This window comes from Heterocephalus glaber, unplaced genomic scaffold, assembly GCF_053883595.1.
Source record: "Heterocephalus glaber isolate CG9 unplaced genomic scaffold, H.glaber_assembly_v1.0 deba00000546, whole genome shotgun sequence".
NCBI classification, from domain to species: domain Eukaryota; kingdom Metazoa; phylum Chordata; class Mammalia; order Rodentia; family Bathyergidae; genus Heterocephalus; species Heterocephalus glaber.
Genome location: NW_028258147.1, coordinates 6,565,841 through 6,579,716, shown reverse-complemented (window position 1 = coordinate 6,579,716; position 13,876 = coordinate 6,565,841). Strand labels below are relative to the sequence as shown.

Here is a 13,876-nt window from a genome sequence, read left to right as displayed (position 1 = left end):
TGGTTCCGCCGCCTGCCTCAAAAGCGCAAGCACCTGAGTTCAGTCCCTGGTACCAAAAAAAAAAGAATTCTTTATTTTGATTAACAGTTCTTTACTGGATATTTCTTTTTGCTGATATTTTCCTCCAGTCTGTGGGCTTGTTTTGTCATTCTCTTGACAGTATCTTTCACAGAGCAAAGTTCTTTATTTTAATAAAGTCCAGCTTATTAATTCTTTTATGTATCTTGACTTCAGCATTGTATTTAAAAGGTCATTGCTGGATTTTCTAGGTTATCTAGATTTTCTCCCATGTTATCTTCTAGGATTTTTACTGTTTTGCACTTTGCATTTGGCTGTATCATCCATTTTGAGTTTATTTTTGTGAAGAATGTAGGATCTGGTCAGGCACAGTTGCGTGTGCCTGTATAATCTCAGCTACTGAGAGGCTGAGACAAGAGGATCTCTTAAGCCTAGGAGTTCAAGGCCAGCCTGGGCAAAATGCCAAGAATACACACACACACACACACACACACACACACACGCACGCAAGGTCTGTATATTAGCCTTTTCCTACCGCTGGGACAAAATGTTCAACACCTGAAAATTAAAAAAAGAAGAGGTTTATTTGACTCATAGTTTCAGAGGGTTCAGTCCACAGTCTACTAGCTCCAAGGCAGAAACAGCATGGTGTAAGGGCATGGCAGAGGAAAGCTGCTCAATATATCACAACCAAGAAGGAGAGAGAGAAAGAGCCAGAGATATATATATATCTCTTCTAAAAGCATACCCTTCCATGATGTACCTCCAGTTGGGCCTACTAAGAACTCATCAGTAGATTAACCCACTGAGAAGTATAGCATCCCCATGATCTAGTCACTGTCCAAAAGCCCCACCTCTGAACACATGAGACTTTGGGTGTACATTTTTGAGCTAAATCTTAGCAGTATGTGTGTAGATTCAGTTTTTTAAAAATCTGTGGATGTACTTTTGTTCTTTCCTGGATTTTTTTTTTTTTTTGTACCAGGGATCGAACTTGGGACCTTGTGCTTGCGAGGCAGGTGCCGGAACCACTGAGCTAAATCCCTGGATGTACTTTTGTTCTAGCACACTTTTTTTTTGGTACCAGGGATGGAATTCAGGTCCTTGCGCTTGCACAGCAGGCGGCAAAACCACTGAGCTAAATCCCCCGCCCTAGCACACATTTTTTAAAAGACAATAAATATTTGCTAAGCCTTCGTGTTGATTTTGTTCTTTGTCAGAAATCAATTGACTATATTTATATGGGTCTATTTCTGACCTCTTTATTCTGTTACATTGACCTAGTTATTTTGTCAATACCATACAGTCCTGATTACTGTAGGTTTACATAGTAAGTCTTGGCATCAGCTAGTGTCAATCCTCTTACTTTGTTCTTCAGTTATTCTCTTAGCTATTTTGGATCTGTTGCCTCTCCTCTCTCACACACTACTCTCAGTTTGTTGATATCGGCAAGATAACTTTATTGAGATTTTCATTGGGATTATGTTGAATCTAGAGATGAAAGAACTGACATGGACAATATTTAGTCTTCTTGTCCACAAACAGACTATTCATTTAGTTCTTTGATTTTTTAATCAGAGTTTCATAGTTTACCTCATGGATTTTATTCATATTTTGTTAGATTTATAACTTAGCATATAACTTTTTGAGGGGCCTGATATAAATTGTGTCATAGTTTGATTTTAAACTCTGCTTCTCATTGCTGATACACAGGAAGACACTGACTTTTGTATATTCACCTTGTATCTTGCAACTTAGCTCTAATTGCTTTTGGTTCCAGGAATTCTTTGTTGATTGTTTTAGATTTTTTATATAGGCACTCATGTCATCTATTAACAAAAGACAGTTCTGTTTCTTCTTTCCCAATCAGGATACCCTTTCTTTCTTCTTCTTTTTTTTTAATCCTACTGCACTAGCTAGGACTTCCAGTTCAATATTGAAAAGAAATGGTGAGAGGAAACATCCTTGTATTGTTCTTGATTTTAGTGGGAAAGCGTCTAATTTCTCACCATTAAGTATAATGTCAGGTGTAGGGTTTTTTGTAGATGTTGTCAAGTTAAAGACATTCCCCTTTATTCCTAATTTGCATTTTTTTCCTTTTTAAGGCTGAATAATATGTGGTATATATTACCACATTTTGTTTCCCATTCACCCATTGATGGACACTTGGGTAGCTTCCACCTTTTGGCTATTGTGAATAATGCTGCTCTGAACATGGGTATACAAATATCTCTTTGAGATCCTGCTTTCAGTTCTTCTGGGTAAGTACCAGAAGTGAAATTGATAGATCATATGGTAGTTCTATTTTAAAGTTTTTGAGGAATCAGTATATAAAACTTTTTATACAAGGATGTTCACTGCGCTGATGATTTTAACAGCATATTGGAAGCAGCCTTCATCAGTAGGTGATTGGTTACATAAATCATGATATATCCATATAATAAATTTTCTATAGCTATTTTAAAAAGACATGGTAGATATGTCCATTTTAACATGTCAAAAAATGGCCAGATGTATTGTAATATGAGAAAGGCAAACAATATATGTGATACAAACCTATGCTCCTTTTTTTTTTCAAGAATAATGAACTTTTAGAGAAGGGAAGGAACTTACAAATATGATATATAGGAGAGCAAACTTTTAATTTGCTGCTTTACAAATTACCGCATCATTTTAGGGTTTGCAAGAAGCGCAGTTTTGTAAGTAGAAATATTAATTTGAATAATTATATTTTGGGATTAAAAACATTTAGCTCCCATTTGCCTTTGAAATACAAAGAAAGTGTTAAGTATTAATTTATGTATTAAGTGTTTTTATCCCTACAATGTCAAATTCTAGTCACTGGGATACTTTAAGTATCTTTCATTGTTGTATTTAAATATCTTTTTATTGTTATATGTATTAAGGGGACTTATTGTTCTGTGACCTGACTGGAGTGAATTTCTTTCTTTTTTTTGGTACTGGGGATCGAACTCGGAACCTTGCGCTTGCAAGCGAATTTCCATCAAAATGATTTCACATCAGGAAAATTTTCCACCATTTTTATATCATATTTGAATGATATTTTCTATTTTCCGTGTCTGGGTGTGGTGAGATAAGTGGTAAAATCAGGGGCTTGTCAAAGTTTGTCTGCTGTTTGTTGAAGCAAGTACCTCTTAGTTTAGCATTGTTACATTACACACTGAGCCCTCTTCTTTTCCTTTTTTTTTCCTGCCAGTGGATCTTCATGGAGGAACACGGGGTGACCCAGACTGAACACATGGCGACCATAGAAGCCCATGCAGTGGCCCAGCAGGTACAGCAAGTCCATGTGGCCACTTACACTGAGCACAGCATGCTGAGTGCTGACGAAGACTCCCCATCCTCCCCTGAGGACACCTCTTATGATGATTCTGATATACTCAACTCCACTGCGGCCGATGAGGTGACAGCCCATCTGGCTGCTGCAGGTAATGCTTGGATTGGAAGTTGTTGTTGTCGTCGTCGTCGTCGTCGTTGTCGTCGTCGTCCTCCTCCTCCTCCTCCTCCTCCTCCTCCTCCTCCTTCTTCTTCTTCTTCTCTTTGCTTCACTTGTGCTACCATGCTAACTGAAAGAGCTTAGGATTCAGACTCTCATGTTTATCTTCATGACCTTTTTTTTTCTTCTTCTTTAAGTGTTGGAGATCAAACCCAGGGCCTCTGGCATGTTCTTATCACTAAGCTACATCCTCAGCCCCTCAAAATGTTTTGTTACATTTCCAACTTAAGGAGCCTAAATTATGCTGAGGATGGAATTCTATATTTACTGTTAGTATTATGGTTTGGTTTTGTTTTCTTATTCATTTTGACAGTCTTCTGACATTGTTGTTGTTGTTTTGAGACAGAGTGTCTCGCTATGAACTGGCCTTGAACTCACTCTTTAGCCCAGTCTGGCCTCAAACTCTAAGCAATCCTCCTGTCCTCAGTCTCCTAAGTGCTGGGGTTATAGGCATGCACCACCACACCCAGGCATTTGTCTCTAAGCTTCATTTTACATAGTTTCTTCTTTCTTCTAATTTATTAATTTTCCTCTTAGCTGTCTAAAATACTTTAAAATATGTCCATTGTATTACTAATTTTGATAATTGTTAATAGTTTTGGTTGGTGGGGTTTTTTTCTCCCTAGATTTAGGATTTTTTTTGGTGGGGGTCGGGTTTGGGAACGGAACCCAGGGGCCTTGTGCATGTTAGAGAAGTGCTTTCCTATTGAGCTACAACCCAAGCCTTAGAATTTCTAGTGTGGTTTTATTTTTCACCAGCAAATACTGTTAACAATTTCTAATTGTGTAGTGAAAAAAAGCTTTTAAAAATTTCCCATGAGTAGAATTAACATGATTTTACAGTTTATCTGGTAACTCAACTTTAAACTTTTTTTTTTCTATCTTGCTGTCTATTACTGTCTTTCTCTCTTTTATTTTCAGTACTGGGAATTGAACCCAGGGCCTTTGCACTGAGCTATATTCCCAGTCTTGAGTGAGGTAGGGGGACTACTGGGAGATTGAACCCAGGGTGTTCTACCTCAACTCCCCCCACCCTTTTATTTTGAGATAAGGTTTCCCTAAATTGCCCAGGTGGAGTCAGTCTTGTGATTCTCCTTCCTCAGCCTCTCTGAGTGGTGGAATTGCAGGGGTGAGCAACTGTATCTGGCTCCCAGGCCTTTTTTAAAATTTGAGATGAGTTCTTGCTAAGTTGCTAAATTGCCCAGACTGGGCTTGAATTACCTGCCTCAGTCTCCCAGAGTGGTGGGATTATAGGCATGAATCACCATATTGGTTATATTTAAATGAATGCTGGACAATGTGCTTGGAAAGTTATTTTTAGAAATAATTTTGAGCCTAGGATAATGTCATTTTCATCCAGAGATGATTTTGTTTGCTTTGCCAGATGCCTGAGGGTACTAGCAGTCTTGAATCATCTTAACCCAATTTAGGTTTTGAGATTTTCTCTGGGTACTAAATGACTTAATGCTGAGCTATATTTTAAATCATTCTATTTACATTACATGTTTAGCACCATAATGAGAAGACTTCATGTAAACTATACCTGGATGGGTCTAGTGTTATATAAGGAGTATTGATCTTAGAAGATATTTAGGAAAAGCTGGGCCAGAAATCAGTGATCAAGAATTTAGCTCAGTGGTTCCACCACCTGCCTTGCAAGCACAAGATCCTGAGTTTGATATCCGGTATTAAAAAAAAAGAATGGCCTACATGCTACATTTTAAATATATGTGCTATATTTAAGGGGAAGAAGACAGAAGCAGTGAATAATCTTGTTTTTTTTTTTTTTGGTACCTGGGATCAAACTTGGGTCCTTTTGCTTGCACAGCAGGCAGCGAAACCACTGAGCTAAATCCCCGGCCCAATCTTGTTACTATGAATTATTATCCACAGTATACTTTCTGGAATGAGGTAGGGTGCTTGCCTAGCATGTGTGAGGCCCTGGGTTCTATTCCAGTGCTACCAAATTTTTAAAAAAGGGTTAGTGGCAAAACACGTGAAATATTTTTAATAAATATTTTGTGAGATTCTTAAACTTCCCAGAAGAGGGCACCCTAACATAATAAATGTAGATCAACTTCTATGAAAGAAAATCATTTTGAGACTTGGTTTTGTGGTATTACTAAACTGTGTTGTCTTAGTGTTAAGGTTAGTAGATGGCTGGGCATGCAGCTCAGGGGTAGAGTGCCTTCCTAGCACGCATAAGGGCCTAGGCTTGATCGCCAGCAACCTCAACCCCTCTAAAAAAAGAAAAGAAAAGGTCAGGGAAGGAGTTTAGTCTAACATTTTCATTTATCTGATTTGGAAACTTGACACCCAGCTGGTAGAAATGACTTACTGTTTCATCACTCAACAACTATTGAGGGTTTATAATACTAGATATAAATTCTATGAAAAAGACAGCCAAGACCTTGCTCCTGAAGGAGCTTTCAGTCCACTGGTGGAAGAGTAGAAATAATAAAAGCTCTAGAAGTAGCACAGTGAAGTCAGCAGGTAATATAAACAGTATTGCAAGATAGTCAAACTTTTTTGGCATCAATCACCAATATGAATTTTAGAGAACTTCTTAAGCAAAATTGAATTTAGTCTTTTATTTTCTTTGAAGTGTGAAGGGATAGAGTAACAAATTAAAGAAACGGAGAAAGAATTCACATGGTCTATAGTCATAATTAGTACCTTATGAGTAATGTTTTGGTAAGTTGACCAACAAATAGGAAATATTTGACTGTTTGAATATAAAAAACATCAAGATTGATATGACAGACATATATGCACCTACTACCCCGCTCTGTCAGTTATGATTACTGTTTTGTCATATTTACTCAAGCTTGATTTGTTTTAAGAAACAAAAATTACTGATGTGGTTGAAATTTCCAGTGAAGTGTTCCTCTTTTTAATCTTGTTCTTTCCCCTCCACTGAGGTAACTGTCATTTGGATTTGGTCTTTATCATTTGCTTGCATTTATATATATATTTTTTTTTTTAAATTAATTTTTTGCTGTATGTCCATCTATCATTAAACATGTTTATGTGGTTTAATTTTTTTTCTTTTCCAGTACTGGAAATTGAACTCGGGACCTTGCGCTTGCCAGGCAGGCACAGTGCCACTGAGCTAAATCCCCGGCCCTCATTAAACATGTTTAGCATTGTTTTTGCATGTTTTACATATTAAGGATATCACTGTAATCCTACATTTCTTTAACATGTTTCTTTCATTTAGCATTTTTCTAAAATTCATCCCTGTTGATAATGATATATATTTTAATTTTACCTGTTATTTGATATTGCATTTGTTATCTGAATATCTCTTTTGGTAGATGCCATTTTTTGCTATTAGAATTGCTGCAGATAATAATTATTTTACTTGTTTTGTTGTCTATGTGTGTGATTTCTCTGTGACCCAGAATAAATAAATGCACATATAACTAAAATAATACCTACCCCCTTTTCAGTTAATACACTGTGTGATATGGCCCAATTTATTATATTTTATTAGAAAAAACACTGCTTATGGACCACTAAAGGGTCACAACTTGCAGTTTGCAAAACACTGCTTGAGGGGAATTGAGGACCTAAAGATAGACACATTTTCACCTTTTCTAAATATTACCAAATGTCTTTTCAAATCACCATGAATTTACCTTCCTACAAAGAGTGTACTAGAATGCCTGTTGTTTTTCATCCTCCAGATCCATTTGTATCTGTCTTTTTTATTTTTGTCCATCTGGAGATGAAACTATCTCAATAATGGTTTAACTTGCATTTCTCTGAGTTACAGTTTTATTTTTCCACATGGACAATCCACAACATATTTTTAATAGTCTTTTATTTTCCACCTCTATCTACTGACACAGGAAGGTGGTTATAAATTTTGCAATTTGGTTGTATTGGTTTAATTATTTATCCTTGATCTAGTTCCACAAATTTTAAATAACTGTAGCTTTATAGTGATTATGTAATATATGGTAGGATGAGTGTTCCCTCACCTCCCGTTCTTAATGATTTCTAAATTATTTTGTGTGCTGGGCATGGAAGTGCATGCCTGTGATCCCAGCACTCAGGAGGCCAAGGCAGGAGGATTGCCACAAGTTCAAGGCCAACCTAGGATACTTAGTGAGTTCAAGGCTACCCTGAAAAAAAAATTGTTCTGCTTGTTTTTGGCCATTACACTTCCATTTAAAAATTAAGATTAGTTTATCAAATTCCACAGAAACCCTTATTGGAGTTTTCATTTGTATTGTGTTGAATTCATAATTGACAAAATTCAGCATCTTTATCCATAATAGTCTCAAACTGGAAATAGCCCAAGTGTCCATCAATAAGATAATGAGTAAACAAGTTGGTTTATCTTTATAATGGAATGTTACCCAGAAATAGAAAGGAACAAACTACTGCTAGATAGAGCAACATAGATGAATCTAAAAATATTCTAAGTGAAAGAAGTCTTACTCAAAAAGAGTATATACTATATAATTCTGTTTATTTGGAGTTCTAGAATAGGAAAGACTAACAGAGTGAAAAAAATCAAAATAGTAGTCTCTTTGGGAGGTAAAGATGAGAATTGACTGGGGAAAGATATGAAATAACTTTCTGTGGCTGCACTTCATAGAAGATTGGGTTTCATAAACATATGGAATACATTTTTTAAAAATGTATCAACCCAGGCATGGTGGCACATGCCTGCAATCCCAGCACTTAGGAGGCTGAGGCAGGAGGGTTGCCTTGAGTTTGAGGCCAGCCTGGACTACATAGTGAGTTCAAGGTTAGCCTGAACTACATAGTGGGACCCTGTCTCAAACAAAACAACTCCCAAATAAGCAAATAAGACAAAAATGTATTGAATATATACTTGGGTTTGTATATTTCATGTAAATGTCACCTAAGGGAAAAGATGCAAACAAATATTGAACTCTAGCTAATGATGTGCTTACTGAAGTTTTAGGGATATTGTATTTATATTTACAGTTTACTTTGAAATGCATAAAGAATGATATGGATTGATCAATGAATAGGAAGATAGACACATAGGTACAGTAAAATGTTAAAAGTCTTTCAACATTGCTTATGTGTATGAAAGTTTTCATACACACAACTCAATAGCAAAGAAATAACCTGATTTTAAAAATGGATCATTGGGTGTGATGGTGCATGCTGGTAATCTCAGCACTCCAGAGGCTGAGACAGGAGGATCACTATGAGTTTGAAGCCAGCGTAGGCTACATAATGAGTTCAAGGCCAGCCTGAACTACATAATGAGACCCTGTCTCAAACAAACAAACAACCAACCACCACAACAACAAAATGGATAAAAGACCTAAATATTCATCTTTCCAAAGAATATATACAAGTGGCAAAAAGGATATAAAAAGATATTCAACATCACAGGGAAATGCAAATCAAAACCACAGTAAGATAACACCATATACCTGTTGGGATGGTTATTATAAAAAGATAACCAATATTGGAAAGGTTGTTGAGCAGTTGGAATCCTTGTACACTATTGGTGGGGATTTTTATATTGTGCAACCACTATGGAAAACAGTATAGGATTTACACAAAAAGTTAAAAATAGAAGTACTAAATAAGAACCAAGATACATCATGTAAAGGTACAAGTTCCCCATGAGAAATGTAAATGTGTTGTATACCTAAAATGTACCAATAAAAGAATTTAATAGATAACTAAAAAAAAAAATAGAAGTACTATATGGTCCAACAGTTCTACTTATTTATGCAAAAGAGTTGAAATCAGGATCCTAGAGAGCTATTTCCACTCCCCCATTCATTGGTACATTCATTATATGTAATTGCCAAGATGTGAAAACAGTCTGAATTACTGATGGATGAATGGCTAAAGAACATGTGTATGTATCTATGTATAAAAAAGGAATATTCACCCCGGCATGGTAGTGCACATCTGTAATCCCAGCATTCACGGGGCTAAGGCTGGAGGATTGCCATGAGTTCGAGGCCAGCCTGAACTACAAAGTGAGAGGCCCTATGTCAAAAAAAAAAAAAGAAAAAGAAAGAAAGGAATATTCAACCTTAAAAAGAGGAAACTTTGTCATACATGGCAACATGAATGAAATTCAAGGACATTGTGGTAACTGAAATAAGAAAGTCACAGACAGAATTACTTCATGATTCCACATAGATGAGGTGTCTAAATAGTCAAACTCATAAGAGCAAAGGATAAAATAATGGCTGCTGGGGCCTGAGGGGAAGAAGATATGCAGAGTTCAACAGATGGTTTCAGGCTGGGATTGCAGCTCATTGTTAGAGAACTTGTCCAGCATGTGCAAGGCCCTGTTATAGTCCTTAGTCCTGGAAAAACCTGGAAAAACAAAACAATAACAAAAAACCAGGTAGTTTCAGTTATGCACAATACATAAGTTACATATTTTTCCCACCATTCTATAAAATAAAATACTGGAAGGAAAATGCATCAGTAGGATATTTTCCCTATCATGTTTGTGATAGAAAGGAAATAACCATATCTTTTGGGTTATATTTAAGTCAGACTAATTATACTACTAATGAACATCTAGGTTTACAGGAAAACTTGTTTTAATTCAACCACTTAGAATATACTTGCTGGTATAAATGGGAGTAGTTAAATTTAATTTTTATTGAAGTCATTTATAGGGTTCACCATTTAGAATAAAGGTAAAATGCCTTTTTTATCTTTTTTTTTTTTTTTTTGGTACCGGGGAAGAAAGTTGGAACCTTGCACTTGCAAGGCAGGCGGCAGAACCACCGAGCTAAATCCTCAGCGGTAAAATGCCTTTTTAAAAAGGAAAAAATGTCTTTGATATATTGAGGTCCCAGGTATCAGAGTCCAGTATTGTAGGAGCCCAGTATTGAAGGGTTACCCTTCATTTACCCTTCAAAAAATCATTGTACATTAATTTTAGAGCAAACCATCCAACTTTTATTAACATTTTCTCCTTAGAATAAGAAAGTTTTCATCACTTTTCTGCCAGAACACTTTCATCAACTTGACCTTATGGACAGCATCTCCATTTTTGGCACATTTCCCAGATATGCAAGAAAAGTTTTCCAGTTAAGATGTTATTCTCTTAGATACCCTCATGCAGGTATTGTTGGAGTTCCAAGAGTGAGTGATTATGTTTGAGTTTCTTAACTGGCAGTGTCTTGGAGTAATGGGAAAAAGGGCACAGGAATGAAAATGAATTTGAAGCCAGTAACTTGTTTCAGTTTTGGCAGGCTTTCCTCGCAATGCTGCAATTGTTCCTAGCACCTCTGAGAATATTGCCATAACAGTATGGGCATGCTGGCAAAACAGAACAGCAGCCTTTTACAAAATTCAAGCTGTTGTGTGGTGGGGAGGTATAAGTCATTTCCTTTTCAAAAGGTTCATTGTAAGTTTTATTGGTAAATCACAATATGAAACAATAGTAAAATGTACTGGTAATAGCAGAAACCGTCTGTATTCACTGACAATATACTCAGAAAGAAAAGCTACCTTTTTTATGCCTTTAATTGTTTTCAGTCTGTTACAGTTGCAGGCTTCTGCCTAATCTCACCACATACTTACTATTTCAGGTCCTGTGGGAATGGCTGCTGCGGCTGCTGTGGCAACAGGGAAGAAACGGAAACGGCCTCATGTGTTTGAGTCTAATCCATCTATCCGGAAGAGGCAGCAAACACGGTTGCTTCGGTGAGGGCTTCCTTATCTGTAATGGCTCTGTTCCTCAACTGCTTCATATATGGGTGACAGTTAGAACATGAGTTTTTAGATTCCTCAGGAATACCAGGTTGAAGGCTTTAAAGACACAGTTAGACTCTTCAAATTAAATAGATGAAAACCTAGAAAGATGATTTAACAGATGTATAATATTACCTTAATTCATTTGAAGAAAATTTCTGTTCCTGCTATGTACCAGGCATTATTCTAGCATTGGTAACATAATAGTAAACAACAAATTCCATAAAAGAGCTTATATTCTGATAAAGGGACAAAGAAAGCAAATATGTCAAATGATGATAAGTATTGTGGAAAAAAATAAAGTGGAATAGGAAAACATGAAAATCAGGAGGTGAAGAGACATAATAGTTTCTTTGTAGGGTTGTTCTGGGAAATCCTTGATAAGCCAGCCTTTGAACAGAGACCCAAAGTATCAGAGACTCCTGTAGTCAGGTTTTAGTATCTTGCCCAGTATGTGATGCGGGCCTGAGAAATAAAATAAGACAGAACTAAGAGAGACAAAGCAGGGTGCCAGGATGACCGATGCCGGTACAACTGACAAAGGCACTCGCCAGTCCCAGGCACTGACTTTTATTGGCAATCAATTGGGATAGAGGCAAGCTACATGCAGTTTCAATGGAAATTAATGTAAACAAGGTTTGTAAAGGACAAGACAAAGCATTCTCAAATTAGGAGCAAAATAGACAGAATTTATGGTTGTAATTAGAACATTGTCCTTCTAGTCAGAAGGTTTTAGTTGTGGGAATGGAATTTGGGTGGGAGTTATTCTGACCTCAGCACATAGGCTTTAGCTAGACTCAGTTTTATAAGCAAGCCAACTGTGGGGTTAATTCTTCACAGTCTGCTTTGGGTATAATCAATATTACGGTCCTCTGCATCTCCCCCATCTTTGGAAATGACAGCTGCATCAGGGTGAGCTGCAATTGTCTTTGAGGCCTGTTTGCTTCTGGGTCTCATCAGCAGGCGATGTATCAGGTCTGGTGATCTTTGCAGGTCCGAGGGCTGTGGCAGCCGAGGGGAGTTGCTCAGATGCATCCTTTGCGTGGCTTTTAGCAGGGGTGTCACATCATGCTGCTTGCAGCTAATCTATCATCTTGGTCCATGGTGGTATGCTTTGGGATGATGGCCACAGCATCTTTTTATTTAAAAATAAGCATATCCTAGCCCCTATGTTATTAATTGTATTGAGGCATTTACCTTTTAGTTAGGATATACTTTGACAACACTAGTATCTAGGACATGTCTGTAGATCTATCTTTGTATCAGTGGAGTTTCAACGAAGTATATTTACCTTCCATAAGTGGATTTAAAAAATTTAAAATGAAAGTAACAGGAGAAAGTAACAAAATATAATTGAGTTTGTGGAGGTAGTTGGAATGTCCCCCCACCTTTTGTTTATGTAATTGTGTTTTTAGGGAAAGATGAGCATGTCCAACAATGGGCTTGTCCCTGTGGATTATAAGGACCTATGTTTAACTGACTTAGCTGTCTACAATAACTTAGCTGTCAGGGCCGGGGATTTAGCTTAGTGGTTCCAGCGCCTGCCTCACAAGCGCAAGGTCCCGAGTTTGATCCCCGGTACCAAAAATAAAAAAATTAAAAAATAGCTGTTGTTAGCTGTCAATAACAACAACAATAATAATAACTGACTTAGCTGTCTATAATAATTTTTTCCCTGCTGGATTTTGGACTTGCTTTGGTCCCATTCCTTTCTGTCCTCTATTTAGAGTGAGAATGTTGATCTTGTGCCATTGTATGTTGGAAATGTTTGTACGGGGACTCCCAGCTAAGAATTTGGCCTAAATTTTAGAGGAGACTTTTATACTTGGGCTTTTCAGCAATGCTGAAACTGTTAGGACTTTGGCAACTCTTGGAGATGAACTAAATGCCTACTGTATAAAGAGATGTGCATGAGTCTTTGGAGGGGCAGAGGCAGAATGTCATAGCTTGTGTCTAGATGTCCCCCAAAGCTTCATGTGGTCATAGGTGGGGCTTTTCAAAGGTGGCTGGATCTAGAGTGTGTGATGCGGAGATTAAGGGCGTGTGATTACTAAATTAGTCCACTGATTGGTTTGGCATAGTTCTGGGTGTGGACAATAGGAAGGCCTACCCTAGATGTGAGTGCTGCTGGCCCCAAGGGCATGTAGCATGGCATAGACTATAAAGGACTGAAAGAGGGCTCCTGGTGTGGCTTGCTGCTTCTTTTGCTACTTTGTTGCCTTCTGCCTGCTTTGCAGAAGCAAAGTCCTTGCTCTGCTGTGGACTGTTCTCTGTGATGCCTCTGCCATGCCACCCTGCCTTGGAGCCAGCCGACTATGGACTGAAACCTCTCCAAACAGTTGATCTGAATAAACCTTTCCTTCTTTAACTTTGGGTGTTGGGTATTTTGTCTCAGCAACAAGAAAAATAACTCACAACAACCATGTGAATGTCTAAGGGAAGAGCATTGCAGGCAGTAAGAACATTAAAAGCCCAGTCTCTGTGGCAGAAATATGGTAGTCACATTAGAGAGATGTTGTATTCAGCATTTGCAAAAGAAACAGATTTAATGCAGGACAGAGAAATTTACAAGATTAGCTGATAATATCCGTCCATGGAATCAAATGTATAAGA

The 13,876-nt window shown here is 37.4% G+C and overlaps 1 protein-coding gene across 22 annotated transcripts in view; it reads left to right on the top strand.

Annotated features, from left to right (window-relative positions):
* Nrf1 (nuclear respiratory factor 1) overlaps positions 1–13,876 on the top strand; it is a 152,714-nt gene that overhangs the window by 60,076 nt on the left and 78,762 nt on the right. For 14 of the 22 annotated variants that reach the window (XM_021237647.2, XM_087204541.1, XM_087204540.1 and 11 more), the window contains 3 exons: positions 2,124–2,279; positions 3,236–3,467; positions 11,101–11,215. In XM_021237647.2, coding sequence (XP_021093306.1) covers positions 3,245–3,467; positions 11,101–11,215 — 338 coding nt within the window. In that variant the 5' untranslated portion in view covers positions 2,124–2,279; positions 3,236–3,244. The remainder of the gene's footprint in view (positions 1–2,123; positions 2,280–3,235; positions 3,468–11,100; positions 11,216–13,876) is intronic. The other 8 variants (XM_004856350.4, XM_004856348.4, XM_087204544.1 and 5 more) reach the window with 1 other exon arrangement.